The following is a 24806-nucleotide window of genomic DNA, read 5'->3' on the forward strand; positions in this document are numbered from 1 at the left end:
AGCCAGTGTTTGGTGTTTGGCTAGCAATGCTTCTCGGCATTATGGAATATAACCGAAATATACATGAGTAGATTATTAAAGAGGTCGATTCAATTGCCTTTTATTATGAAAGATATACAGTATCCTAGCATACTGATCCCTATTTTATTTGACATTATGGTACTGCATATTGCTTGTGAATAGAACTGGTTTATGTTATTACTGGACTCGAATCTTTTGTGTGTTTCTTTAATCCCAACTTTAATAGATTCTTGTTTTTCAAGTGCATCATCATTTGCTGAAACCAGCGTTGCCTTATAGAAGCATCTGATTTCATACTTTTTGTGGTTTACCTCAAGAAACAGTGAAGCATTGGTTTTGAAATAAGTGTTTAGATATGAGTATATAATTGCAGTTTCAGGTATTCCATCAAGCACAAGTTCATTGTAGAACAGCTTTCTGATGCATGGCGTGTTCTTCTTACAGCACTCAGGAAGATCCATGTCGTTGATAAGCAAGAAGAAGTCTGAAACAAGTATGCCTTCCTTTCTGGGCTTTGGCTTTAGATCTAGCACAGTCTTAAACTCACAATTATGGCACGACCAGCAATCCACAAGCTCCTCCCATCCCTCCTGAGGCAGAATATTGATTGATGTATGTTCTATTTCTATTCCGTGAATGCACCGAAATACACACGGAACAGTCGGTGTTGCATCTTCGTTGTCAATCCACAGAGCATTGCTGTCTGAGACATTTACCACTACTACCTTTAGATCTTCATGTAACTCTGTGTACAAAGGCTCAATGTCCAAACGGCTCTTGAATATTTGTAAGATTTCGTCATCTCTAGCATACAAAAAACCCCTCCTTGTGCCAGCAGGGATCTCTAGCATAATGGGTCAAGCAGAAATTGTTGATCAAAGCATCGTTGGTAAAATATTAATTTATAAACATGTGATGCACTATTCAAAGTCCATTTCATAATACATGCTTTCTGACTCAAAAAAGTGCCTAAATACCTCTCTAAGCTCCATGGCTTCCTTCTTCATTTCTTCATAGCTTCTTGAAGGTCTGCTTGCTGAGTCAAGTGCGCCTTCCTCATAAATATCGTCGTTTCTCTCAAGATCATTGGCGATTCTTGGAACAATATGAACATGCACATGATGCACCGACTGCCCTGCACATGGGCCATCCTGCACACTCAGTGTAAACCCATCACACATTGATCTCAATGCCTTCATTGCGATGCGAGCTGTATTGAACAAATCTGACGTCTCTTCACTACTCAGCTCGTGCAGTCTCTCCTTCTTTGATATTGGAGAAACAAGTATGTGCATTGGAAGAAACGGCCTTATGTTCGTAAACACATAGGAGTGCCGTGTTTTAACAATCACATGATCGCATGGAATCAGATGGCATCCAAAATCCATCGGCAAGTGTAGGGTATCTGCTTTGTATGAATCTACATCTAATACACAGTGTATCAGGCACAATACAACAAATGGCATAATGTAACATGATCGCACTGTATCAGAGCTTGCTACAAAACAATCGGTGATGTGCCAAAACACAGGGCACCATCGAGAATCGAACTCGAGTCTCATGCACCCGAAGCACGTATCTTACCACTGGACCATGGCGCCTAAAATCCAGGCATTCCATTTTGGCATCCAGCTTTGAATCCATCCACTCACTAAATTATGTTCTATGCATCTATTACTCCTCGTCTATACATCGAGGTATGCAGTATTATCATGCACCACTCTACTAGGTAAATATATACGAATTGAAGTGATTGATCCCGTGTGCTTTCATCTCGCTCTCAAATATGGTGATCAGCTCCTCACGCTTATCCTGTGTCTTCTTAACATCCTGGAAGTTTGACTGGTGTTGTATTGCAAATGTGATTTTAGCATTCTCCATAATAACCTCAATTTTCTTGATGTATATTTCTCCAGAGAATGACTTGCTGTTTTCTGAAAGCAACTTCCCAACACTGTCTCTCAGGCTCTGTGCCTTCTCAAACGGCGTTGCCTTATCAACAATAATTGTGACTTCATCGAACTGTTTGCCTGATCTTCTTATGTTGTGTATCTTTGTATGGAATAGAATCGTTGTGGGTATATATACCAACCTTCCATTCGCTGCAATAAACGTCGATGACATCAAATCAACAGATGACACACGCAAATCTTGCCCATCAATCACCACCCAATCTCCAAAGTCGTACGGGTGGCTCACAAGTAGAAACACAAAACAGTTGTATATATCCTTGATATTGTCAGAAAAGATCCAGCTGAATGCCATTAGTGAGGGCACTATTGCTGCAAGCAGCTCAGTATAGTTTATCCCTAGAATCATCATCACGGTGATTGTACCAATATATCCTGCTATAAACGCAAGTATCATGTCAAGCTTGTTGATCACATTGTCCTTTGACTGGAGAGTCTTCGAGATGTTTAATCTTTCATAATAAAGTGCCTCTGCTCTAGATCGAAGATCCTCAAACACAATTGGTGGATTGTCTACTTCAAGAACCTCCGGCCTGTCTGACAGGTATAGATAAACCTCGTCAAAGTTTTCCAGAAAAAACGTTTGTAGATTTTCATATCGAAGCTCGTGAATCTCTAGAAACCCAAATATAGACTTTGCAACCATCTCTGCTGCTTCCACGGAATTCAGCTTCAGGTCATTGTATTTAAGATAGAACCCATGGTCAATGTCCGGCCGCATTTCTTCAATTAACACCTTTCTATCGCCTGGGCTAGCCTCTGATATTGCTGCAAGCTTCTTGAAAACAAACGTCTTGTAGTTGATCTCCCATATCCTGTTTCTATACTCTTTCATTCGGATCTCAGAAATAAAAAAGCACATTATTGCCTTCTCAACCAGGATTATCGTTATGAAGATTGAATACATAAGCATCGACGTAATAAAAATGTACCAGTAGGTCTTTTCACTCCCCTTGAACTTGTATGTCGGAGAAAAATACGACATCGCTAAAAACACGAAGAGCGCAGTCAACGACTGCTTCCAGCACCAGGATGTCGAGTTGATTATCTGCACTACCTCTATAACTGTCTCGCTAGGTTCAACATTAATGAACTTCAGAAAGTCAGCCATTATATACAGAATATTATTTGCAAACGCAGATACACTTACAAATATCACATAGCACACAAGTGCAAGGAAATTGAATCTCATGAACATATACACATTCCCTTCTCCCGATGCGTTGACCACTTCAAGCATAACCGGCATCACATCCCATCCATTCATTATCAGCGTAAACCCAACAGGAAATCCCATAAGCAGTATCGTAACTATTGTTATTTCCAGAATTATCCTCACAAGCTCAGAAACTGTGCTGTATTTTTGATGCAGGTATCTGTCCATGTTCATCCATGAAAATTGTTCTTCCTGAATAACCTTTTCCTTTGCGAATGCCATCTGGTTTTCGTCTACTGGTATATCAATCGAGTTGCTTGCTATGATATCATTGATAATTTCTTCCTTCTTTTCATTACGGCTTGCTTCCTCATCATCATCCTGCTTGCTTCCGTTATCATTACGGCCTACTTCTGCATTCTCTTCCTTCTCCGCACCATTGCCATTCTCTGCAGAAGCCATTCAATTGTGTTTCTGATCACTTAAAATACTTTCTATTACAGCCAATCTAATACAAACTTCAACTCATGACACAACTTCAGAAACCCTGTTTTAAGTTGTCACATACTAGGTATAGCCAATTTCACAATACACATACACACAGCCTTCCATGCATCTTCACGTCATTTACTAGTCGCAATAAAATCACAATCAGTAAGCATAATATCCAATAATATTTATTAACTCCATGGCATGCACCCTAAGTCTCCAGCCTATGCTTTCTTTCTGTATCTGTTTTTTGTCTTCGCCATCTGCTTCAGATCCTCCTTTGCTGCTTCCACTGCCTCCTCAACTATCCTATTGTCAGAATCCGAACACCTAGCAACTTCAAGCCCTTCCAGCTTCTTTCCCAATGCAAACTCTATCCTCTGTATCTGCTCAACGTCATATTGCGTCACAAACGTAACTGCAGTTCCACACTTACCAGCCCTGGCCGTTCGTCCTACCCGATGTATATAATCCTTCCCACTCTTTGGAACATCAAAGTTTATCACAAGCCCCACATGGCATATATCTAATCCTCGGCTTCCTACATCTGTGCATACAAGAACATCAAACTCATTCCTCTTGAACTTGTTTACAACCATATCGCGCTTCTCTTGCTCAAGCCCCCCATGTAGTGCTTCTGAATGAATCCCAAGCCTGTTCAACGCCAAGCACACAACCTGTGCAGACACACACATCGAAACAAACACAATCGCTGCCTCCCCAGGATGCATCCCAAGTAGCTCAACAAGACTCGAGTTCTTCCAGCTCATTGCTACAAACACATAGTATTCCTTCAGCGTCTCAACCGTCTCATACCCTTCCACAACCTTGATGGTTTTTGGATTGACCAGAATCGACTTCGATAGCTCGCACACCTTATCAGGCATCGTTGCAGTAAACAGAAGCGTCTGCCGTTTGCTCCGCAGACTTCCAAAAATCGTATTCAGATCGCTGCCAAAATCCTGCTCAAAAAACCTATCTGCTTCATCAAGCACAACTTTCCGCACTCTGCTTATCTTAAACGACTTCGTTTTCAGTATATGCTCTGCTATTCTTCCAGGTGTCCCAACTACAATATGTGGGTGCTTTGCAAGCATACTTGTCTGTGCCCCAAAACTCATCCCACCCACCAAAAGACATGTCCTCAGGCCAGTGCACTTAAACATTCCAAGACATTCAATTATTTGTGAAGACAGCTCCCTTGTTGGTGCAACTATCAGGCAATAAAACGAACGATCCCTAGACAGCAAGCATGAAATAATCGGCAGAATAAATGCAAGAGTCTTTCCACTCCCTGTCTGCGAAATGGCCACAACATCCCTTCCTCCCATTGCCACAGGAATCACTTGCTCCTGTATCTTTGTTGCATCAACAATTCCGTTTTCTCTGCATGCATCAACTAGCAAATTATCAATCTTTAGCTCATCCATCCTCATCGCTCAATAAGGCTAGCAGACATCCAGAAATAAATTTTATCAGAAGAAATCAATTCATCACAGGTGTCTGCTCATACGCGTTGCTAGAAAATGTATCCTTCTTCCTCCTTGTCTGACACAAACACATCCTCATCATAAAAATTCTGTACATAATCATTGTCGCTTTCTTCGCTTTTTGTTTCTGAGTCGGTATCTGCATCTTCTTCTGATGAGGAGCTTTCAACACTCCCAATATCTTCCACCCTTCTTTCGCTTTTTGCGCCAAATATCCTCGATATCTCAGAAGGCATCAGCTCAAGACTCACAGAACTCTTCAGCATGTCTTCAGTAAGAAGACTTACAAAATACTTATCGGAGTATCTCTCAAACATGCTTTCTACCGGTAAGTTCAAAGAATACTGCCTCAATCTACGCTTTATCATCCTCTCAACCCCAATTATCCTTTCATCAACCAGATCACCTGCACTTTCAAATACAAGTTTGCTTTCATCCCTCTTCATCTACCAGGATTACCTCAAGCAAGATTTATCAAGAGTAATCCACTTATGAGCACAATCATCATACAAAGTCACATCTGCACACAAAAACGCAGCGCTTGAATTTAATATATTAGCATAGCCACAAGCAACAATAAATTCATGCACCATGGTAGCCCCAGAATGTCTGAAAATACTAGCAACCTTACAGGCTTGCTGGGAGACGAACAAATTGAAGGGATGATTCAGTCTGCGCATCAAAATATACTGCCGGGCCTTATAAGCCAGAAGCGAGATTTGGCTGTGTGCATTATGTTTGGACTGCTGTTTGCATTGCTTTCATATATCGATGTATTTCTGCACATCCTTGGAGACATAGCTGTGATGAAGACACAGATCCCAAGCTCAATATTGTTCATAAAGTCCGTATTAGTTGTTCCGGCGTCTTTCTTCTTCATTGATGTTGTTCAAAGGAAACTAAAAATACTTGGCTCGTCAAGAATGCTTGAGATTATCCTTCTGTGTTCCTCTGCATTTGTGCTGCTTTTTGGAACCGTAATCTGGCCAAACAGCAAAGCTCTTCAAATAGACTTCTTCTGGTCAAGAGACATCTTCTCAGAGGGGAAGATGAACTCAAGGCAGCTTGATTTTCTTTTTCCCACGCTCCTAGTGTTCAATGAATGGACTTCTAGTGTGCTGTATCTTATTTCTGAGCTCTGGGGATCTTTGATAGTGTCGTTTATGTTTTTTTCGCGGTTGACGCATCAATGCACAGAGGCACAGCTGAAGAGGTTTTTCCCAATGCTTTCGCTGATTTCTGGGGCGGTTATGCTCTCTTCAGGCCTGATAATAAGGAATTTAAACAGCTACAGAGATACTTTGTGCTTTGATGGCAAGGAAGCAATGTTTTCAAATGTGTTTGTAGTGGCTTCGATCCTTGGATTAGTTACAACAGGCGTAAGCTTTTTTACAGACAGATTCCTGACAAAGCAGCAGAGCAGTATGAAGGGCGTGATACATGGAAATGAAAATATAACGCTCTCGAAGTCATTGAAACTAATGCAGAAATCAAAACTTCTTGCATCAATGACAACAATCGTGATAATGTCTTCTGTATGTTCTAGCGTTGTTGAGGCGACATATCGAGGAGGAATAGCACTAGGTGCTGCACAAGCGTCTGAAACGATTTCTTCTTATGTTACCAGCCTGAACTACTCTGCACAGATAATAACATCGATTCTTCTGCTTGTAATCTTTTTCAAGCCAGCAGGCCAATTCATAGACAGAAAAGGATGGCTGCCCGTAGCAATCGTTGCGCCTGCCATGGTAGTTATATCGTTGATGATATTTTTCCCAATTGTTTTTTTAAACCTGAGGAGGGAGGAAGTGGCAAGGTTTATCCTTGAAAACCATATTGGGATGGTTGTTGTATCGCTGATGAGGATATCGAAATACTGTTTTTTTGACATATCGAAGGAAGCAGTGTCTATCAGAATAGATCCCATGCACAGGCAGATGTTTAGAGGAATACATGACGGGCTGGGATTAAATGTTGGAAAGACGATAGGATCGTTGTACTGCACGATTATGACGATGATATTTGATGTACGAGACATAAGAAGCATGGCACTGATATCATCGGTGCTTATAGCAGGGCTGTGCATTGTGTGGATCAGATCGATTCTGTGCATAAAACGGAATAGTTTTGCTGATGTAGGAGCAATCGAGCACTGACATCGTAGATATTCAAGCATGATTCTAGTTTAATTGAACATATATTATTAGAATGAGTGTCTTCTGTTTCCTGTTTCTTATCTATGTATGTGGAACGGAGTATTTGCGGATGTGTGTTGATTATTCCTAGAAGTACAAGATTTTGGGTTAGAGCACCCCTCTGCATGCCTGAAACTATTGTTGTGCTGTTTGATAATGGGATGTTTTCTCAGAACCAAGATTACCTTCCAAGCAGGTTCGTGGCGCAGAAGGAGGTTGTAGAGTCATTGATATCAAGGAAGTTTGAGGATAACCAAGAAAACACAATAGGAATTGTTCCTCTGGTGCAGGTTCAAGCAAATGATATTGTGACACCAACCAAACAGAGAGCATATATAAAGACATTTCTGAACAGGATTGTGCTGAACAGCAAGACAGACATTATGAGTTGCCTATCACAGTGCATCCACATCTTCAACCAGAGGGATACGCCTGGATGCATGCTAGTGATTCTTCTTGGAACAAGAATGGAAGATGTTCCCGAGGATGAGCTATTTGCAAGGATTTACGAAATACTGACGCTTGGAATCAACATCAAAATGGTGTTTTTTGGAGAAGCATTGGGAATGTCTGAGTCGTTCCGAAAGATAGGCTTGACGAGCTTTTCTTGCATAGAAATTGAACCAAATGATGATTTATCAAGTCGGGCATTGTCTTTTGTATGCGGAAGCGATATTTCTGATGAAGATGACCCAGAGCTTGCAGAAGCTATCCGGCTTTCTCTTGAAGAGCAGCAGAAGCAGAAGTAATGCATTTGCACTATTCATAAACATTAAAGAGATTGGATTGTTCATCAGCTTCAAGCGTTTGTGTTGCTACATCTTTGTAATCTGTTCTTCATAAGCTTCAGAAACAAAATTATGCTGTATAAGAAGATCGCATCCAAGCCAAGCGATACTACACACTACGAACACAGCGGCTCTTAAACTACATACTGGAAATGTTTAATTACTTCGATGGCTTTTCCTTCTTTCCTGTAAATAGTGCATGCAGAGATACATTCTGCACTTTGCAGACCCTGAAACGAATACCCGGAATGTCTCCCACACTCTTTCCTTTCTTACCAAATCCTTCAACAGTCACCTCATCGTTACTCTCGATGTATGTAATGGATCCGTCATATGGAACAAATGCTGTTATTTTCTTTCCTGTCGCAATCAGCTGGCATCTAACTGCTTTTCTGATGGCAGAGTTCGGCTGCTTGGCCTCCACCCCAAGCTTCTCAAGAACAATTGCCTTTGCTTGTGGCGCTCTGCCAAGCACACTATGTTTGTACTTTGTGCCGAGTGCGCGTTTTCTGTATGCAGTGTCTGCGAGTCTTTTTGCCTTTCTGCTCTTTATTAGGTTGTTGGCTGAAAACAGTCCTCTCATTAAGGGGACGCTCTTTGTTTTTTTCTAATGGCACATAATAAATTTTTTATCCACTGCTGTTCACAGGCATGGGCAGCATCGAAGAGCCAAGGGCAAGCCAAAGCTTCAATGCAGTAAATGTGATAAACAAAACATATGCCGATTCAACAGAGTACGACCTCAACGACTCGCTGGTGTTCCTTATTGGCTCAATAAACAAAACAAAGGCCAGAAACAAGCAGCTGGTCAAGCAACACTTTGGAAAGTTTGTTGAATGCAGGGCTGTGCTTGAGGATGTGTGGGCAAACATCAAGCAAAAAGGATACGACAAGGAATTCACATCTGAACTTGAAAACAACATCAAGGTTGTAAGGGATAAATTCAATGAGATAGCATCTAATGTTTTGGAGGACAGCAAGAGTGAGGTCAATAGGTATAGAAAAGAGTATTATGCAAGCAAGTACTCGGATCTCTTCAACATCAAGGCTATACTTCAAAAAAACCTTAACAACCTAGAAAGATTTGTTGATGTGTATGAAAATGCAAGAGGGATTTACGAGCAGTTGAAGGGATCAGAGTATGTGCGAACGATCTGGGGATCGATTCATGACGAAAGATGTGAGTTTTTGGAGAATATTTATAGACGTATACAGCGGCCAAGATGTACTTTCCAAGAGGCTTCATATTACTTTCAATTGTATTTCAGGATATGTGAGACAGAGACAGAACATAAGATAATGAACACGCTTCTGGTAAACTTCAAGGAAAACAGCACCAATGCGTTGGAGATGTTTGCGTTGGATGATGTGCTGTGCGTGGATGAAATTACAAAGCAATACCTGAGCCTTATGAATAAAGTTGGCGAAGAGATTCAGATACAGGGGACCAACCATTACTTCTACTGTATGGGATGCATAATGCATGAAAAACAGCTATTGTTCACCAAGATATGCATAAAAAGGTTGATGGACAATATAAAGATTGCATCGTTGCGTCCTAGTGCACAAAGCGTGTATTTTTCACATCTCAAGAGAGTGAAGATTGGTGTTATAGATGACGAACTTGAGAGATACAGTACATCAATAACGGACCCGGCATCACTTGAGCATGCATTAGAAGATTTGAAAAAAGCTTATACAGTGTTAATCGACATTGCATCAAAGGAGGAGCAAAAGTACATCCGAGAAAAGACACTAAAGCTGCTAGGAAGCTGCTATGAAAAGATGGAGTTGCATGAATTTTCTGGCATTGAGCATGTAATCAAAAGCATACATTCGATGGCGCCATTGATTGGAAAACCAGGGTCCAAGGATATGCAAAGCCTGAATACGATGATCAATGGATATATAAATAATCACAGCAACAAAGTAATGAAAAAGATCGAAAGTATGATTACAAAGCAAGAGAGTGATATACTGATACTTATGGAAATAACAAGGGTGATTGAAGAGATTCCACTAGAATACGAACGCATTATAAAGCAGATAAAGCCACTAGTTGGGTCAATTCCTGTCGTAGCATACTATCTGTCGAAAATACTCAAAACCGAATATCAGCAAACGCTATCGAATGATGCTAGAGAAAGAATAGACGAGATTAGATACCAATTCGGATTTTTACTTGATATTTAAACCATTTGCTTTCTGAAAGCAACGACCTCATAGATTCCAACAACCTCTGCTTCCTCGCACTTAAGCTTGCTCAGATTCATTTTTTTAAAAAGCTCAAAGTTTTTGCTACACTCAGCTTCATAGAAACCAATAAAGCCTTTTCTACTAATCAAATCAATGCCAAGCTTTTTGAAGCCTTCCACCATCCTATTGAAGTCCACAAAATATTCGATACAGTTGTTTACAGAGTCTATCAATGTAAAGCGATATTCATTAGCTGATTCAGGGGACATTTGTATGCCCGTGCCCAACTCAATCTTATAGAATTCATTGTGCAATCTACCTTGTTGGTGCCTCTGTAGAATCACGTCCTTCGATGGCACAGTCGCAATGAAGAACCCTCCGGGCTTCAAATGCCTTTCCACATTCTGCAGTGCAACATCAAGCAGCAAACTGTTTGAAAATGCATAGTGGAAGCTGAACTGTGATGAAACAATATCAAATTGCACCCCAAGATCCATGTGCTGGCCATACACATCTCTAACATCAAATGACGTCTTAAAGCTCTTCTTCATGCCATTGAACCTAAGCTTTGCATCGTTTATTGACATTTCAGCAATATCAACTCCATGATACACTCCAATCCCTGCCTTTTCGTATTTCAATAGATCTCCCCCCTTTCCACATCCAAGATCCAGCACGGAGTCTCCTCTCTTGACATACATCCTTATCAGACATGCCTTGATAAAGTTGTTGGTGTTTCTTATGTTTATTGCTTTGCTTTGGACTCGTCCCTCAAGCCCCTTATCCTTTATATTGTTATAATGCTCTTTGATTTCTATCTTCTGCTCATCCATTGGAGGCTCTGCATTTTTTCATAATAAAAATACACTCCATGAATTATCTCATATTATTGATTTAATATGAAGCAGACAGCAAATAGAATGCATCATATGAATAAACACGCTCACCATATTAAGCTCATTTCATTTGCACAGGAGCTTGCTCTCCATTCACTCTGTCCTTGCATGCACTGTCCTCAAGCACACGCAATAAATGCTTGACACATCCATTAGCCAATATTCCAGGTATATCTTCATGTTTCTGTACACTCCCCACTCCTTCGCTATGAATGCATTTTTCCATACCACTGAACATCTGAATCAATGAATTGAATGAAAACATTCTTTTTTCTGCAGTGAGCACATCGTGGCCATTTACAATGCCTGTGCTTGCAACTATCTCACTCTTGCCGCATTTTTCTATTATAGGCATATCCGCTGCTCCGGTTGCACACTCTTCATGTACTGCATCCATGAATATCGCCTGTGTCTTGCTTCTTGTGGATCTTCTCAGACCCTTCACGCCTTGCTTGCTCACGCTCGTCATTGCCTGATCCATCACCCTCTCCCATCCAAAACACAAATATTTTACGAGGCTTTACACACAGTCTTCTCAGAACAAATAAGTCGTTTATTATTTCATCCGCAAAGCAGTACATTTTTCTACAAAGTTATCAAACGCAAGATCCATCTTCCTCTTGATCGAAATGTGCATAGAAATATTAAGCACATCCTTCAGATTCAGTGCATTCGTCGAGTAAGGCACGTTCTTCTGGGGAGCAAGGTTTTCAGGTATGTACGACACCAGGCACAATGTCTTCTTCTGGATCCTGTCGTCATCAAAATACACAAAGTCATATATTGCGAAGCACGGCACATCCTCCTGAACACTCGACGAAAACTCCTCAAATATCCTTTGCAGCTCCTCTACCGTGTGCCTTTTGTTGCCACCTGCTGCCTCAGCACATCCTCCGCTCTTTACAATCGACAGAGACATGGGCTTTTCTTCCGACAGGTTCAGTATGGTGTACCGCTGTGACCCACTCATTATCTTCTTCAGCTCGGCTCGCACAATGTCCAGACCTGGAATAGTTATGTCCATTTCAGGGGTTCGCATTTCAGTGATTAAACCACGCCATCGCTCACCTAGATGCTGCTGTACCATCAATCGCATCTCACTTTCGTACACACATCCAGAACCCTCAGCACATGGTAAGGAAAATATCAGAGGAGCTCATAAAATGCATGGAAGACATAAGAAAGTATGTTGAAAGCAGAAAGTCGCCAAGAGAGCAGATAAACTTGAAGAAAAGGAAAGTAGGGATTCTGGGAGGATGCGTCAAGAAGCATCCTTTGCCGCTCAAGCATGCAATCAGAATGATAGATAAGCGTAAGGAAAAAGCCATAGCAAAACGTGAAATGCTGGCATCCATAGGCGTGTCTAAGAAAAGATCGAAGTAGCGCATTTAAGTGGAGCTTGCTACACCCAATGGCATGCCTGCATATCGAATGATATAAGCATCAAAGGCAAATGATATATATTTTAACCACCAATTAGTGAATGCCAAGTATAACTAGTGATTTTGTACGCAGCTACATAGAAGAAGATTTGTCAAATTGAATCTCCTTAATCTAGTTATAAATGAACTTCGGTGCACATCCAGATGATTGTGGACGGCAACAAGCAGAAAGCAGGCAAAGTCGTTGTAGTAGGAGATGGTGCATGCGGAAAGACGTGCTTGCTGGAGGTGTTCAGAAGGAATCAGTTTCCCAAGGTCTACATTCCCACAGTTGTGGATAACTTTGTAAAAGATATTGAGATTGCAAAAGATAAACAAGTGTCACTGGCTGTATGGGATACTGCTGGGCAGGAGGATTATGACACAATAAGGCCTCTTTCATACAGAGAAACAGATGTTGTGTTGTTATGCTACACAATAGAAGATAATAAGAAAATTTCAAATATATCGAGAAAGTGGTTGATGGAGATACGAAACTACTGTCCAAATTCAAAGTTCTTTCTCATAGGACTCAAAAAGGACATGCGAGACACCGATGACCCAACATTGGATAAGTCCTCGATGGTGACTGAGGAAGAAGGCAAGGCATTGGCTGAAAAGATCAATGCATTGAAGTTTTTTGAGTGCTCAGCACTTACAGGGGAAAACGTAGATCTTGTGTTTCTTGAGGCTGCAAAGTATATTTGGGACACAAAGAAAATAGCCTCAGATACTGGATCGTGTGGATTTCTTCCTTGTATTGGATGCTGTTACAGATAAAATGTTCCATGAATCAAATCAATAAAATGGCTAGTATTTCGCTCATTGTTTTTATGTAGAAAATGTATGCTTTATGTGCTCTTGTATTTGATAGACAGCATATAATATCTAGGCATTGCTGATGCATTCGATGCCAATTGCAGATAGTATCTTGATTAAGGCTTCTTCATCACCTCCATACTCCTTTGAAAATTCATCGATGCAGCACAGAAAAAACCCTGCAGACACTATCATGCACACAGAAAGCATCCTTCGTGCTCCTATGCTGCATGATACCTTCATTTTCGAGATAACCTCGTCCGCCATTGACGGATCTTCCAAATCACTTATTTTTGCCATAAAAACTGGGGATTTCCGACTCAGCATTATCACTACTCTATTCCAAGCCTATAGAATACTCATTAGCACTGAACGCAATCCATTATAAAACAGCACATTAACATTAAGTTAGCAAATACACTACAAATAGCACTTTGCATCACGCATGCATCTTAAAGTAAAAAATCATACTGAAATACCACATCTTCATCCTATTTAATAAATTCAAACTGATTCAGATACTCAGGCACCTCCTCATCAGACAGTGCTTCTGCAACAATCTTAGGCGGTTCGCTCCTGCTGTTCAATGTAGAGTTCTGTCTGCATATCCCTACTTCATTCTTTCCATTTATCATCGCACTCCAGCTCTCATGCGCTCTTTCAATCACCCCAATGGTTGACTCCCTGTCAATGTACTCGCCATTCAATGCAAACTTATTTCGTTCCTTTCCATCAGGAACCTTATAATCCCTGAACCAGTTTATGGTCTCCTCAAGAAGCCCTTCAAACTCCCTTCGGACATCCTCAATCCCGTTGATCTTGCTCGCCATCTCATCCTCAACATCAATAACAACAACCTTCCAATCACACTCGCCCTCGTCAATCATTGCTATGCTCCCAATCACTTTCGCTTGGTAAACCTCGCCAATCCCCTTTCTCCTACGCCCTATTTCAATAACATCAACAGGATCATTGTCTCCCTTCGCGCCTGCATCCTTGTCGACCTCATTTGGATCCTCCCATGTCTGAGGAAGCGCCCCGTAATTCCACAAATACCCTTTCATTGGAAAAACATTCTTCACAAACCTCGGCTGCCCTTTCTTGATATCCTGCATTATAGGATTAAATGCTTCCTTCTTGCTTATCTCAAACTTTGCACTCTCAAATCTTGGGATCTCATTCACCACGCTCACCACGCCTCTGTTTCCACTCATATACAATGTGATGTCATGGAACGGTGAAATAACTCTTCCTTCACATGCCACATATGCCTTAAATGTGCCAGAGTATTTCTTTCCAACACTCACTACTGTGTATGCTTGCATTTAGTGGGCCTCTCTCCAAATGTTTTTATTCTACCTGAAACAACACATCACTAATCATTATGTTTGGCATCATAAATTATCCTTTATTAACCTGTAAGCCATATCTAGAAATTATTTATTGCATCCAGTCAGGCTTGAAATGCTGCTGGTGGTTCATCGAAAGAGAAACCTTCAGCTGGTTTTTGTTGTTAACAGACATTATTTTCTCTGCTTTACTAACTATCAATGAAATTGCGCTTGCTTTCTGCTTTTCATTCCTCATAGCCAATCTGCTTCCAAGCGCATCGCTTTCTCCTGAATTGTCGTGCCGCACCTTATGCCCTCGTACACTGATCACTCTACCATCCTGCAGGATCAAGTTTCTCCCGTCAACTACTGCGTTTCTGTGCTTTCCAGATGCAATGTGTATCTTCAGACACTCATCCCCTACAAATCCTTCGTGGCATACATAGCAAGTATTCCTCTTTATATGCTCAATCTGCTCATCAGACATTCCATGGCCTTTGTAATGAGTATGATCTGCTTCAGCATCACAAAATACGCACTTTGCTGCGCATGTCTTTATCTTTTCATTGACAGTGATCCTTCGTTGGCATCTGGCATCTGCTTCTTGAGCATTACTTTGCTCAATAGCTCTGCTTGCATTATCTGCTTGCATCTCATCGATTGTTATTGGTGGCATGCCGTATATCTGTCTCTTTACATTTATCCTGTGTATCTCAGACAAGTAATGCTCCTTGGTGTGGCCATCAACATCCATTTGACATGCTGTGCATTTCATCAAAGGGTGTCAAGCGAATATTGTACATACGCTCATGCGATTCAGACTCTGCATTGCATCAAAACACACCGAAATTGCCCAGAGGATGCATATACGTAGTGTACAATATGTAATTCATGCATGTCCTATGCATATGCAGCATCAGGCGCTGCACTCAAACTGCATTAACGCCAAACATTCAGACCCTTTCAAATGGTAGGCTCTAGCATTCCACATAGAATAAGCGAGCTCAAGGCAATATTTAGCGATATCAAGGAGAATATTGACGAAAAGACGCCAAGACGGCCAAGAAAGGATTCTGTTCTGCTTGAAATATGTGTACCTGGATGCTGTGGGCACAACGGATGCATAGAATCCACGAATAACAGGGAACAGGAGATCAATGCAAACACTAAAGAAGGAAATCGCAAGGCATGCATCTGCACTCACAATGCGCTTGAAGATGATTTGCCAAATCCAGAACACCATTTGGAAACACATGAAAATATGGTCAGGGAGATACAATTTCTCAAAGACGAGGTTTACAAACTGGAAGCAATAAACAATGAACTGAGAGCAAGGGAATGCGAGATGGGCCGCACTGTTGATGAATATAGCAATAGAATCAAGAGAGTAGAAATGCTTGAGAATGAATGCCTGGAGCAAGCAAGGATGATATCAAGGTTAAGAAACGAACTAGTCGATTTAAAGGGATCCATAAGAGTGCTTTGTAGGATCAAGCCAAGTACTGGGAGCAATGCAAGCTCAAGAATTGAGATGTCTGACAGGTGTCTTGAAATATGTGGGCATGGCAAGAGACATAAGTTTGAATTTGACAGGATTTTTGGACCGAATGCAACACAGAGAAATGTATATGATGAAGTTGCGATGATGGTTCAGTCTTTACTTGACGGATACAAGATATGTGTGTTTGCATATGGACAGACAGGAAGTGGAAAGACGTATACGATGGAAGGAAACGGAGAGGAGCCTGGATTGATACATAGAGCAATGGTGGAGATTGACTGTGCGGTTGGTATGATGCAGAAAGAAGGGTGGCAATGCTTGAATACATGTAGCTATGTTGAAATATACAATGAGGAGATAATTGATTTGTTTTCAAGTGAGGCAAGGAAGGTATCGATAGTTCATGGCGATGGAGATACAAACCTGATGAACTGCACAGTTATGAATGCTGGTGAGATATCAAGTGCCTTGAAAGCATTAGAGGATGCAGGCAAGAGAAGGAAAGTGGGCAGTACGGAATGTAACACTCGATCGAGTAGAAGCCATTCTGTCTATATCCTGAATGTAAAGATGGAGAATGCAGCTCTAAATGAAAAAAGGGAAGGATCGATGATATTTATTGATCTTGCAGGCTCTGAGAGATTGAATTCATCGAAAGCCGAAGGCGTTAGGCTGAAAGAAACACAAAGCATTAACAAAAGCCTGTCTGCGCTGGGAGATGTTTTCAGCTCGATTCTAAGAAAAGACAGTCACATCCCGTTTAGGAATTCTAAGCTTACATATCTGCTGCAGAACTTCTTGTCAGGAAGCTCCAGAGCTGCGATGTTTGTCACTGTTTCACCAGAAATGGAGCATTTCAACGAGACAGTGTGCTCTCTTAGATTTGCAGATAAAATTGCACAATGCAAGCTTGGAATAGCAGAGCGAAAGACAATGAGGATTATTACGAATGAAGATCAAAAGTGAATTAGATATACAGAGCGTAAACAACTCAAGTATGATAAAATATACATTTGATGTGTAGCATCTATTTTATTATTAGAATGCCAAATGAAGCTTATAGGTAAACATGGTGTATCGGCATTTGGCATAAACATTTTCAATGTCCTGCTGTGTAGAATGTGCATCTTATATATAATAAATCGATGCTATATAGGCCATAAGAAAACGAGTCAATAAACCCAAACTTAAGTGCCATAGCAACGCTACTGTCATGTGCCATGTATTTGTACCAAAAAGTGCATTTGTTTTTTATCCATTTACATCCTGGATCGTTGTCTTACAATTTACTTTGACAATTGCAGAACATCCCTCCATTTGCATCTTTGAGTGAATCGCTAACACTTTTGTGATTTGTCAATAGGAATTTCAATTCTGTCTGAGGAAGCTCCTTGAGTCTCAGATACTCCTTAAGAACCTCGTTCTGGAACTTTTTGTACGGAATAGCAGCTTCAAAATACAAATGATTCCTTGTTGATGTGTTGTCGATATTCTCATCGCAAAGATAAACCTTATTCTTATCAGTCTTTTGCTCGTTCTTGCAGAATCCTTTGGATGCCATTTTCCCATATGTTATCAGATACGCCTCTCCCAGCATTTCTCTGTCTTTTATTGCCGGGCTGCTCTTCAGCAACCCATTCCACAATGTATTTTTCAACCCTGCGCTCTTGGAAATAAGAATCTTAACCCTGTGTGAAAATTGTGTTGGGTTCTCTCCCTTCATGATTCTCACAGGCTGCATCCATCTTACTTCAGCCTCCACCCGCCACCGTGTCATAAGATAGAACATGTGTGTTGCAAATCCATGGACTCTCCTGTTCCAATAAGGATCAAAAAGCCCTCTTTTGAATTTTATTGCAACAGGGCAGATCGCCACTCCAAGCTCAAACGCCCCCTTCTGGAAAAGCACAGAGAATTTGTTGTTAACGCAAGTTCCCTCCGGAAAGATCAGCATCGGCGCCCACTGTGTGTTCTGCACATGCACTTTCAGCTTCTCAACAACCAACCTTCTATCCACTCGTTCACTTCTTTTGAAAGCAATCGAGCCGTTGCGCGTTAGAATAAGCTTAAACAGAAACGAAAACAGACCTCCGTGATTTTCAGAGACGCATGCATGAGGAAATTTGTAACTGCTAAGTAGCATGAAATCAAAAAAGGACGTGTGGTTTGCCACATACACATGAGGCTCGTTCAGCCTAGCCTTTTCCCCAATATGCCTGATTTTAGCATTTGTTGCCATCATCAGTGATTTGTTTATAAACATAAACGCACTATCCAGTTGCTTGATATTTCCAGTGACTGTGTATCTCATCACCATCAGGCAGAATATAGCCATGCACGCAGCAAAAAAGGCAAATCTGGCTGGAAATAAAACAAAGTACCTGATCAGAAACGAAAATGTATAGAATATCCCACTAGAGTCCATCTCAATGCCTGATATTGGCTGAAAGCATCTTGTAAAATCATCACTCTCAAGTGTATGGCTCCCCATCGATATCATGTCTATTGCATCATGCAGAAATGTTCTTTTTCTTAAAGCCATTTCTTTACCCCAGGCAGCCATTTCTTTTTATTGGTTTAATCAACTCAAGCTCTATGCTAGCCATGCTACGGTGCACCATAATGCATTAGGGAAATGCCCACTGTGACTTGAGCAAAATGCACATCTTGTTCAATTGCAGTTGCAAGCTACATGCGATGCTTTTTTATATACAACGATCTGTAGTACAATAGCATTACGGAAGGCTGTCCTATTACACAAAACGTGCCCCAGAAAAAAAAGTTTGCTAGGGATGGAAACCGTCTCTTGAACGACTCGGTTATGTGTATGAGTGGAATCTGGATAAGCATGGTTATGAAGAACCATCCAGTGAATTTCTTTATCGATATCGAGATGACGTATTCGTGAACAAGGCCGGAAACCACAAACACCATGGCTGCAGCCTTGCTTCTAGACACGCCTTTACTGATCATTGCCGAATAAACATGTTTCTTGAGCCAAACATATACGGGCCTATTCCACAGTGCCCAGAATTCCCTTGCCGATGATGCATTCCACCATTCCTGGTAGAAGCATGTGTCGTAGAACAATGTTATTTCGGCAATTGCTTCAAGAAGGCAGTAGAATACTGTGTAGAAAAACACAAGAAACAATATGATTGTGCTTATTGAAAAATTGATTATGTTCTCAACCACTGTTGTTATGTTGCTGAATCCAGTTATTCTATATATGCTTGGGATTGCATATTGGTCCATTACAAATACAAAAAGAAGGAATCCAAGTGCTAGTTGGGCAAATCTCCACATGATTTTCGTAGTGTCTCGTTTAGTTCTAAGCGGGAATTCGAACTCAAAGCAAAGAGTAGGGACTGACAAGAAGTACGAGAAGTGCCCTAATGTAGGTACTGTATGGCTAGTACAGGCCTTTCGTTTTGACTCTCTACTTACAAGATGAAATGATATCAGCTTGGCCACACAAACAATATCAAATATCATTGACCATCCGGATGAATATATATGCTTTATATGTTTCAGATTCAAGTATGCAATTATAGCCTCCATGACGACAATGTTGATGTGGATGTACACTGGCCTTTGATTAGTTGTTTCGATGTAGAACCCGATGAATGATCGTGCTAATGAAATTGCAATAGTGATGATGAAGTAGATGCATTCTGAGAGAGAAAGTGTTTGCAGTGGAAGAGACATCAGAAACCCGAATTCTTTGTTGTTATCTATTATGAACCTCCCGACACTTAGAAACGCTATGATTATTGCCAGGTTCTTCAATCCGTATGCCCTGCAGCCTCTCCTGTTTTTTATGCGAGAAGGCAGCGGAGTCTTTCTGGCATTATTCTTGCGAATCGAACGGGCAGTGTCATCCATCAGGGATGGAGTGAATGATTTAATTATGGCGCAATGCCAAAAGCAATGATGTTAATAACACGAGGGCATGCTAATAATACTGTGAGCTGTAGTGGTTGTGCAAAAACGACTTCGGCGAGATTCGAACTCGCGCTCCCAGAAGGAAATAGATTAGCAATCTACCGCGTTAACCACTTTGCTACGAAGTCTCACCACGTGCATTGCATAATACAATGGTTATACAGCACCAGGCTCTTAGTAATACAGGCACTGCAAATATATTCGCATGCACATATAATTACTGTTATGCATGTTTGTTTATGTGCAGACACACAAGCCATTTGGATCAATGCATGCCTCACTTCATTCAACGTTTGTGCTGCCCTGGTATGGCAAAGTATTTTTGTGAATTCTGCAACAAGTTTCTTCCAAACGACAAGCCAAAAAGCAGGAAGATGCATTTCCAGGGCGCAAGACATGGCTTGATGCGAAAAGCATATTACATGGAAGTCTTCGAACAAGATACCGTGGCTGCTGAACTAAACTCCATCCTCAAAAACTTAAAAACCGCAGACAGTTGCTTGAGTCATACTATTGGTCATAGGCAAAATACCGAATGCAATCTTCCGCCTGGTATTTGTTTGAGTGAAATCCACGTGCCTGAAGAGCCGCCGGGATTCAGACTTCCGCCGGGATTCGACTTCAATAATCCAGCCAACTTTCCTAGAACAATGGACGAGGTCGTGAGAAGATACAGATGAGTAATGGAAATGAATACGAATGCCTAGAGATGTAATGCACGGCTTAGCCCCCATAATGAAATAAAATGTATTGAGCAATAGTCCTTTATCAAATGACATTTGTGCGTGATGGGAGGATTCAAAGTTTTTTTGAGATGAACAGTAAAAGAAACCACAGATCGTTTGTGGTGGTGATGGGAGAAGGAGGCAAAAACAAACTGGGCCATATACACAAGGCATTGCAGGACAATTCGTTTGGAACAGTTGGCGCAATAGTATGGTGCCATAAAAGCGATGTGGTGAAAAAAATGAACAAGGAAGCGGAGCTCATGAAGAAGCAAAAGAATAACTACACCACGGAAGATTGCGATGACGATGTTTTTTCGTTCATAAGATCAAACGAAATCGACTTTGTTGAATACAAAGAAAGCGAAAGGATTCTTGGCAGAACAGTGGACATGCTAATTCTGCAAGACTTTGAAGCGTTGTCACCGAACCTAATAGCAACAAGCATGGAGACTGTACGAGGAGGTGGTGCAATCGTTCTATTGCTCGATAGCGCCACTTCAATAGAAACGCTTGTTTCTCGTAGGACAGATGGGCATCTGGAGATTGGCATTGCTGAAGAATTCAAGCCAAGATATAATCGGAGACTGTTCAAGCTGCTAATGAGCTCAAACTTTGTACTGTTTGTTGATGAGCGGCTCAATGTATTGGACATAAGCCGCACAAATCTCAAGGCACCATACTGTGGCGATTCGAATCAAGACCCAGTCGGTGTAGCATGCATAGATGAAGATCACACTTTGAAAAGACTCAGCAAAACAAATGATCAATTGGAAGTAATCAAAACCATCTTTGAGGTTCTTGAGAGCTGTAACGACAGAACCATTGTTTCAATCACTGCATCCAGGGGACGAGGAAAGTCTGCAGCATTGGGGATTTCGATAGCACATGCAATAAACACTGGGGTCATGCACATACTTGTTGCATCTCCTGTGATCGAGAATGTCAAGACTGTCTTTGAGTTTGCAGTGTCCGGACTCGAGGCGCTTGGATACACAAAATATGTCGACTTCAAGATAATCTATCAGTTCCGAGGAAACCGAAGGCTTGCCTATAAAATACAGATCACAAAGACAAAAAAGCAGGTTGTGGAGTATTTCAATCCGTTGGATGATCTCAAGAAGTATCCAGACATGATGGTGATTGATGAAGCAGCAGCCATTCCACTGACATCCCTGATGAGGCTCGTGAATCCCAACCTTGTCGTAATGGCAACAACAATCAGCGGATACGAAGGAACAGGAAGGGCGTTCTCCATCAAGTTGACTGAATTTCTCAGAAAGAGCAGCATAGAATCAAACACATTTATATATAAAGAAATAACAATGAAAGAGTCGATAAGATATGGTGCTGAAGATCCAGTGGAGCGTTGGCTATACAAGGCTTTGCTACTGGATGTGTCTGCACCAAAGATCGAAGGATGCCCATCACCATCAGAATGCAAGCTTTTTCATGTTGATAGAGATGCCCTGCTTTCTGGTAAGGCATCGACCGAAAAGTTTCTGAGCAATGCATTTTCTTTGTTTGTTTCCTCACATTACAGAAACAGTCCGAACGATCTTCAAATTCTTGCTGATTCTCCACGGCATGAAATGTTTACGCTTGTGACTCCGGTAAGGGATGATGGAAAAGAGCTTCCAGGTGTGATGTGCTCAATTCAGATTGCGTTTGAGGGCAGGTGCAAACGAACAAATCATCTCAGAGAGGGCAATCTTATACCATGGGTTGTTTCTGAGGAGTATCTTGATCCGTTATTTCTGGAGAGCTATGGAATTCGGATTGTCAGAATGGCTGTACATCCTGAATACGCACGAATGGGATACGGAACCATGGCACTGAAGCTGTTGATCGATTCCATTTGTAAGAGTGCACAAAATGAGTTGTGCAGGGATGTAAAAAGCAGGCCAGATGATATGAATGGCCAGCCAGTGATGAGAATTCAAAATGAAGTAGAGGGAAAGGTTCTACTGCATGGAATGGACGAAGTCGTGCTTCCGTATGTGGAATGGATTGGTGCATCCTTTGGACTTACAGAAGACTTGCATCGGTTTTGGTCGAGAAACGGATTTTTGCCTATTTGTATAAAGCAAATGATTACTCAAGAAACAGGGGAGCATTCGTCTATATTTATTCGGCCACTGGATGCAACTGAAAATGCAAGCATTGCATTGTATAATGAAATGTTTGTGCTCAGGTTCATTAGGTTGCTGTCTGGTAGCTTCAGGTATTTTACACCAACCTTGTCGCTTTCATTGATAGGAATGGATGCAAAAGAGCATGATGCAAAAGAGCCAATGCTGCTTTTTTGTGAAAACGATGTAATGAGAATGAAGCAAGTAGCAATAAGGAAAGCAGATATAAGCATTGCCATCGATCTTATACCTGAAGTATCAAAGTTGTATTTCCGTGGGCACTTGAAGCAGGAACTATCGATTCTTCGAAAATCAGTGCTGTTGATGGTTGGGTGTCAGAATAGAAGCATAAATGAAACAGCATTATATCTTACACTTAAGCCATTCCAGGTTTCAAATATCTTGGCAAAGGTACTAGAAGCTCTTATTGATGGCATTGAAAAGCACACATATACTGCTAATATTGAATACAAAGAAAGATAAATAAAGTATGGCATTAGTTCTTGTTTATTGTATGGATCTCCCGAGCGCATGCATATCATGCCTCAAATTGTGTTGCAATGCAAGATATCTTTGAATCAGCCATCAGCTAACGAAAACTTTGGTTTCAATGCAAATCTCTGGGCATCCTTGACATATCCAAGCAAGCTGCTGGCATTTTTGATGCTCGAATCCTCAATCGGTCCAAATGAGTGTCCAAATGATATCTTTCCATCAGCATCAAATACAAAAACCTCCTCTTCATAGCCAAACGAGCTACTTGCATAAAACATCGTCCTCAATGGAATGCCAGAGTCCACCAACGCCAGCAATGCAGCATTCACCGCACAAAACAACGTGTTCCTTGTACTTCCTGCTGCATTCAATGCTAATTGGATTGTTTTCCCGCCATCCAATTCAAGAATAACATACTTCGACAAAATACTCGTCATAACACTTGAGAAGTATTTGTCGTATATTCTTCCATTTATAACTACCGAGTCTTTCCATCTAACATCCAGAGCTGCTTTCAAGGGATCGCTGTTCCTGTGAACACTATCCAGAGGGCCATGCACCACACAGAATACTGTTGTGCCATCACAAGAAAACCTCGACGATCCGGTGCAAAAGGGCACCACTGACACTGCAGAGTCAATTTCCTTCATCTTCCAGCGACTATTAAGGGCATCCAACATCTTGAACACACATGCACATACGCATAAATTTAATCCATCTATTCGAGCATTCGGCTACACAAGAATTACATCTGGCTATATCCAAAATCTCTAGGCGAATACTTCTTAACTCTTTCGCTCTTTGCAAGCTCTCGATACTGCACATAGTACTTTCGAGAAAGCTCTGCATAATAGGGCATGTCCAACTCATCCATCGCTCTTATCAGGTCTTCTCCTGTGATTGTCTTTCTTGCCTCAGATTCGCATATCTCCTTAGCCCTGCATGTTATTATTGCTATAAACTCACTAGCAGACTTCTGCATTATTTCCTTTGCATCTTTAGCAACCTTCGCATCTCTAGGAATAGGCTTCTTCATTATCTTTGATATATTTGCTATTGGAAGTGTCCTATCTGTAGGTTTCAGCCTTGATCCATAATCCTCCATTACATTAAACCCACATCCACTTTTATATATCGGTTCTATTTTCGTATCCAGGTTTCAAAGACATAACTGAGTTTCACATTTATAAGGATGATACATGTTAGACACATCTATTTTATATACAAATCACATGT

At 41.2% G+C, this 24806-nt stretch overlaps 24 protein-coding genes and 2 non-coding genes across 26 annotated transcripts; 8 read left to right on the forward strand and 18 right to left on the reverse strand.

The window, feature by feature from the left end:
- Window positions 1-89: 89 nt before the first annotated feature.
- Window positions 90-872, reverse strand: HK407_05g08710 (uncharacterized protein; the record flags this gene model as incomplete). Its single annotated transcript, XM_060420852.1, has 1 exon — window positions 90-872. One exon carries the CDS (start codon window positions 870-872, stop codon window positions 90-92), a length of 783 nt encoding a protein of 260 aa, XP_060276953.1.
- Window positions 873-941: 69 nt separating this feature from the next.
- On the reverse strand, window positions 942-1409 carry HK407_05g08720 (putative HIT domain-containing protein; the record flags this gene model as incomplete). The annotated part of the gene is made up of 1 exon (XM_060420853.1): window positions 942-1409. The coding sequence occupies one exon, from the start codon at window positions 1407-1409 to the stop codon at window positions 942-944; it is 468 nt and encodes a 155-aa protein (XP_060276954.1).
- Window positions 1410-1551: 142 nt separating this feature from the next.
- On the reverse strand, window positions 1552-1622 carry HK407_05g08730. Its single transcript has one exon. It is a non-coding gene; the product is annotated as a tRNA-Pro (tRNA).
- A 124-nt stretch (window positions 1623-1746) lies between these two features.
- Window positions 1747-3609, reverse strand: HK407_05g08740 (mechanosensitive ion channel; the record flags this gene model as incomplete). The annotated part of the gene is made up of 1 exon (XM_060420854.1): window positions 1747-3609. The coding sequence occupies one exon, from the start codon at window positions 3607-3609 to the stop codon at window positions 1747-1749; it is 1863 nt and encodes a 620-aa protein (XP_060276955.1).
- A 251-nt stretch (window positions 3610-3860) lies between these two features.
- HK407_05g08750 (DEAD/DEAH box helicase) lies at window positions 3861-5072 on the reverse strand (the record flags this gene model as incomplete). The annotated part of the gene is made up of 1 exon (XM_060420855.1): window positions 3861-5072. The coding sequence occupies one exon, from the start codon at window positions 5070-5072 to the stop codon at window positions 3861-3863; it is 1212 nt and encodes a 403-aa protein (XP_060276956.1).
- Window positions 5073-5155: 83 nt separating this feature from the next.
- HK407_05g08760 (uncharacterized protein) lies at window positions 5156-5572 on the reverse strand (the record flags this gene model as incomplete). Its single annotated transcript, XM_060420856.1, has 1 exon — window positions 5156-5572. One exon carries the CDS (start codon window positions 5570-5572, stop codon window positions 5156-5158), a length of 417 nt encoding a protein of 138 aa, XP_060276957.1.
- A 159-nt stretch (window positions 5573-5731) lies between these two features.
- Window positions 5732-7282, forward strand: HK407_05g08770 (TLC ATP/ADP transporter; the record flags this gene model as incomplete). Its single annotated transcript, XM_060420857.1, has 1 exon — window positions 5732-7282. The coding sequence occupies one exon, from the start codon at window positions 5732-5734 to the stop codon at window positions 7280-7282; it is 1551 nt and encodes a 516-aa protein (XP_060276958.1).
- A 164-nt stretch (window positions 7283-7446) lies between these two features.
- On the forward strand, window positions 7447-8070 carry HK407_05g08780 (uncharacterized protein; the record flags this gene model as incomplete). The annotated part of the gene is made up of 1 exon (XM_060420858.1): window positions 7447-8070. The coding sequence occupies one exon, from the start codon at window positions 7447-7449 to the stop codon at window positions 8068-8070; it is 624 nt and encodes a 207-aa protein (XP_060276959.1).
- A 199-nt stretch (window positions 8071-8269) lies between these two features.
- HK407_05g08790 (ribosomal protein S12/S23) lies at window positions 8270-8692 on the reverse strand (the record flags this gene model as incomplete). The annotated part of the gene is made up of 1 exon (XM_060420859.1): window positions 8270-8692. The coding sequence occupies one exon, from the start codon at window positions 8690-8692 to the stop codon at window positions 8270-8272; it is 423 nt and encodes a 140-aa protein (XP_060276960.1).
- Window positions 8693-8760: 68 nt separating this feature from the next.
- HK407_05g08800 (putative Sec5 domain-containing protein) lies at window positions 8761-10302 on the forward strand (the record flags this gene model as incomplete). Its single annotated transcript, XM_060420860.1, has 1 exon — window positions 8761-10302. The coding sequence occupies one exon, from the start codon at window positions 8761-8763 to the stop codon at window positions 10300-10302; it is 1542 nt and encodes a 513-aa protein (XP_060276961.1).
- On the reverse strand, window positions 10299-11138 carry HK407_05g08810 (mRNA capping enzyme; the record flags this gene model as incomplete). The annotated part of the gene is made up of 1 exon (XM_060420861.1): window positions 10299-11138. One exon carries the CDS (start codon window positions 11136-11138, stop codon window positions 10299-10301), a length of 840 nt encoding a protein of 279 aa, XP_060276962.1.
- A 124-nt stretch (window positions 11139-11262) lies between these two features.
- On the reverse strand, window positions 11263-11682 carry HK407_05g08820 (uncharacterized protein; the record flags this gene model as incomplete). Its single annotated transcript, XM_060420862.1, has 1 exon — window positions 11263-11682. The coding sequence occupies one exon, from the start codon at window positions 11680-11682 to the stop codon at window positions 11263-11265; it is 420 nt and encodes a 139-aa protein (XP_060276963.1).
- A 75-nt stretch (window positions 11683-11757) lies between these two features.
- HK407_05g08830 (putative cofilin/tropomyosin-typeactin-binding protein) lies at window positions 11758-12225 on the reverse strand (the record flags this gene model as incomplete). Its single annotated transcript, XM_060420863.1, has 1 exon — window positions 11758-12225. The coding sequence occupies one exon, from the start codon at window positions 12223-12225 to the stop codon at window positions 11758-11760; it is 468 nt and encodes a 155-aa protein (XP_060276964.1).
- Window positions 12226-12332: 107 nt separating this feature from the next.
- On the forward strand, window positions 12333-12584 carry HK407_05g08840 (uncharacterized protein; the record flags this gene model as incomplete). Its single annotated transcript, XM_060420864.1, has 1 exon — window positions 12333-12584. One exon carries the CDS (start codon window positions 12333-12335, stop codon window positions 12582-12584), a length of 252 nt encoding a protein of 83 aa, XP_060276965.1.
- Window positions 12585-12787: 203 nt separating this feature from the next.
- Window positions 12788-13402, forward strand: HK407_05g08850 (ras GTPase; the record flags this gene model as incomplete). The annotated part of the gene is made up of 1 exon (XM_060420865.1): window positions 12788-13402. One exon carries the CDS (start codon window positions 12788-12790, stop codon window positions 13400-13402), a length of 615 nt encoding a protein of 204 aa, XP_060276966.1.
- Window positions 13403-13510: 108 nt separating this feature from the next.
- On the reverse strand, window positions 13511-13741 carry HK407_05g08860 (uncharacterized protein; the record flags this gene model as incomplete). Its single annotated transcript, XM_060420866.1, has 1 exon — window positions 13511-13741. The coding sequence occupies one exon, from the start codon at window positions 13739-13741 to the stop codon at window positions 13511-13513; it is 231 nt and encodes a 76-aa protein (XP_060276967.1).
- Window positions 13742-13932: 191 nt separating this feature from the next.
- Window positions 13933-14766, reverse strand: HK407_05g08870 (inorganic pyrophosphatase; the record flags this gene model as incomplete). The annotated part of the gene is made up of 1 exon (XM_060420867.1): window positions 13933-14766. One exon carries the CDS (start codon window positions 14764-14766, stop codon window positions 13933-13935), a length of 834 nt encoding a protein of 277 aa, XP_060276968.1.
- A 115-nt stretch (window positions 14767-14881) lies between these two features.
- Window positions 14882-15547, reverse strand: HK407_05g08880 (uncharacterized protein; the record flags this gene model as incomplete). Its single annotated transcript, XM_060420868.1, has 1 exon — window positions 14882-15547. The coding sequence occupies one exon, from the start codon at window positions 15545-15547 to the stop codon at window positions 14882-14884; it is 666 nt and encodes a 221-aa protein (XP_060276969.1).
- Window positions 15548-15739: 192 nt separating this feature from the next.
- On the forward strand, window positions 15740-17239 carry HK407_05g08890 (kinesin; the record flags this gene model as incomplete). The annotated part of the gene is made up of 1 exon (XM_060420869.1): window positions 15740-17239. The coding sequence occupies one exon, from the start codon at window positions 15740-15742 to the stop codon at window positions 17237-17239; it is 1500 nt and encodes a 499-aa protein (XP_060276970.1).
- A 313-nt stretch (window positions 17240-17552) lies between these two features.
- Window positions 17553-18815, reverse strand: HK407_05g08900 (putative acyltransferase; the record flags this gene model as incomplete). The annotated part of the gene is made up of 1 exon (XM_060420870.1): window positions 17553-18815. The coding sequence occupies one exon, from the start codon at window positions 18813-18815 to the stop codon at window positions 17553-17555; it is 1263 nt and encodes a 420-aa protein (XP_060276971.1).
- A 146-nt stretch (window positions 18816-18961) lies between these two features.
- Window positions 18962-20158, reverse strand: HK407_05g08910 (membrane-bound O-acyltransferase; the record flags this gene model as incomplete). The annotated part of the gene is made up of 1 exon (XM_060420871.1): window positions 18962-20158. One exon carries the CDS (start codon window positions 20156-20158, stop codon window positions 18962-18964), a length of 1197 nt encoding a protein of 398 aa, XP_060276972.1.
- Window positions 20159-20264: 106 nt separating this feature from the next.
- On the reverse strand, window positions 20265-20346 carry HK407_05g08920. The gene has a single exon. It is a non-coding gene; the product is annotated as a tRNA-Ser (tRNA).
- A 180-nt stretch (window positions 20347-20526) lies between these two features.
- Window positions 20527-20898, forward strand: HK407_05g08930 (putative U1 small nuclear ribonucleoprotein C; the record flags this gene model as incomplete). Its single annotated transcript, XM_060420872.1, has 1 exon — window positions 20527-20898. The coding sequence occupies one exon, from the start codon at window positions 20527-20529 to the stop codon at window positions 20896-20898; it is 372 nt and encodes a 123-aa protein (XP_060276973.1).
- A 92-nt stretch (window positions 20899-20990) lies between these two features.
- HK407_05g08940 (GNAT acetyltransferase 2) lies at window positions 20991-23558 on the forward strand (the record flags this gene model as incomplete). Its single annotated transcript, XM_060420873.1, has 1 exon — window positions 20991-23558. The coding sequence occupies one exon, from the start codon at window positions 20991-20993 to the stop codon at window positions 23556-23558; it is 2568 nt and encodes an 855-aa protein (XP_060276974.1).
- Window positions 23559-23653: 95 nt separating this feature from the next.
- HK407_05g08950 (putative 3'exoribonuclease) lies at window positions 23654-24250 on the reverse strand (the record flags this gene model as incomplete). Its single annotated transcript, XM_060420874.1, has 1 exon — window positions 23654-24250. The coding sequence occupies one exon, from the start codon at window positions 24248-24250 to the stop codon at window positions 23654-23656; it is 597 nt and encodes a 198-aa protein (XP_060276975.1).
- Window positions 24251-24315: 65 nt separating this feature from the next.
- Window positions 24316-24675, reverse strand: HK407_05g08960 (histone-like transcription factor; the record flags this gene model as incomplete). Its single annotated transcript, XM_060420875.1, has 1 exon — window positions 24316-24675. One exon carries the CDS (start codon window positions 24673-24675, stop codon window positions 24316-24318), a length of 360 nt encoding a protein of 119 aa, XP_060276976.1.
- Between the last annotated feature and the right edge of the window lie 131 nt (window positions 24676-24806).

The sequence above is a fragment of the Ordospora pajunii genome (assembly GCF_021821965.1).
Source record: "Ordospora pajunii strain FI-F-10 chromosome Unknown Cg_05A, whole genome shotgun sequence".
NCBI classification, from domain to species: Eukaryota; Fungi; Microsporidia; family Ordosporidae; genus Ordospora; species Ordospora pajunii.